The 1,231-nt window shown below is 76.3% G+C and overlaps 1 protein-coding gene across 1 annotated transcript; it reads left to right on the top strand.

The window, feature by feature from the left end:
• Positions 1–318: 318 nt before the first annotated feature.
• On the top strand, positions 319–1,042 carry MNEG_16442 (hypothetical protein; the record flags this gene model as incomplete). Its single annotated transcript, XM_014035089.1, has 2 exons — positions 319–477; positions 662–1,042. The coding sequence occupies 2 exons, from the start codon at positions 319–321 to the stop codon at positions 1,040–1,042; spliced, it is 540 nt and encodes a 179-aa protein (XP_013890543.1).
• Between the last annotated feature and the right edge of the window lie 189 nt (positions 1,043–1,231).

Raw genomic sequence — 1,231 nt, 5'->3', positions numbered from 1 at the left:
CCTGCGGCGCGCGGCCACCCGTGGCCGGCGCTGCTCGGCTTTCCGCGCCCGGACGCGCCCTCGACGGCCGACGCGCCCCCGCTCGAGCTGCAGCTGTGCGCGGCCCCCGCGGCCGCCGCCGCGGCCGCTGCGCGCGGCGTCCCGAGCGCGTCGGCCGGGCGCCCGGCCAGCGTGCCGGCCGCCTGCTGGTCGGCCGCCGTGCAGCTGCCGCTGCATCAGCTGCCAGGCGCGCCGCGGCCGGCGGCGGTCGTGGTCAAGCTGCCCTACCCCTCGCCCCAGCCCGCCGGCACCGGCGCGGGCACGGGCGCGGGTGCGCAGATGCAGGGCGTGGCGTACGTGACGCTGCAGCTGCGAGACATCCCAGAAGCCGCCGGCGGCGGCGCCCGCGCGCTGCACGTGCTGCCCACCTACCAGCTGCTCAACCAGCTGCCCTTTGACGTCCAGCTGCGCCAGGCCGGCACCCACCAATCGCCGCAGGTGAGCCGCGGCCGCAGGCCTCCGCTGGCGCCGCTCGCTGCCCGCGGCCCGACGCCCGCTGCCCGCCCCATGTGCGAGCGCGAGACCCCTTCCGCGCGCTCCGCACGCGCCGCTCCTCCAGACGCGTGCCCCGTCGCGAACCGCGCCCTTACCCCCCCTCGCGAAACCCATCCCGTCTCTGCAGGTCGCGCCGGCGGGCGGGCCACCCTGCAGCGTGCTGTGGGGGGACGCGAGCCTGCCCCTGAAGCTGCAGCTCCGCGCGGCGGAGGCCGGGTGGTCGTGGTCCGGCGCCGCCGCCCTCGACGCGCCTGGCGAGAGCATACTGAAGATGCGCCACCGCAGCCGCGGCGAGACGCTGCTGGTCCGGCTGGAGGTCACCGCTGCGCGCGCTGCAGCAGGGGGCGCGCTCGCGGTGCTGCGGGCGGTGGAGGAGGGCGGCTCATTTGCGCCGTACAGGTGCGGGCTGCTCGCCTGCGGCCGGCGGCGCGGGGGCGTGGGGCCGCTTGGCTCGCCCTTGCTCGGCAGCGTTGTGGAGCCGGGGTGTGCAGGCCGGGGTGTGCTGTGAACACCTCCATGATGGCCATGTACACGCATGCGTGTACACGCATGTGCGCGCGCGCACACACACACACACACACACACATAGACACGCGCGTGCGCGCACGCACGCACGGATGCACGGATGCACGCGCACGCACGCACGTACGCACACACGCACGCACGCGCGCGCACACACACACACACACACACACAC

The sequence above is a fragment of the Monoraphidium neglectum genome, assembly GCF_000611645.1.
Source record: "Monoraphidium neglectum strain SAG 48.87 unplaced genomic scaffold scaffold06371, whole genome shotgun sequence".
Classification (NCBI taxonomy): Eukaryota; Viridiplantae; Chlorophyta; class Chlorophyceae; order Sphaeropleales; family Selenastraceae; genus Monoraphidium; species Monoraphidium neglectum.
This window is presented reverse-complemented; position numbering and strand designations above follow the sequence as displayed.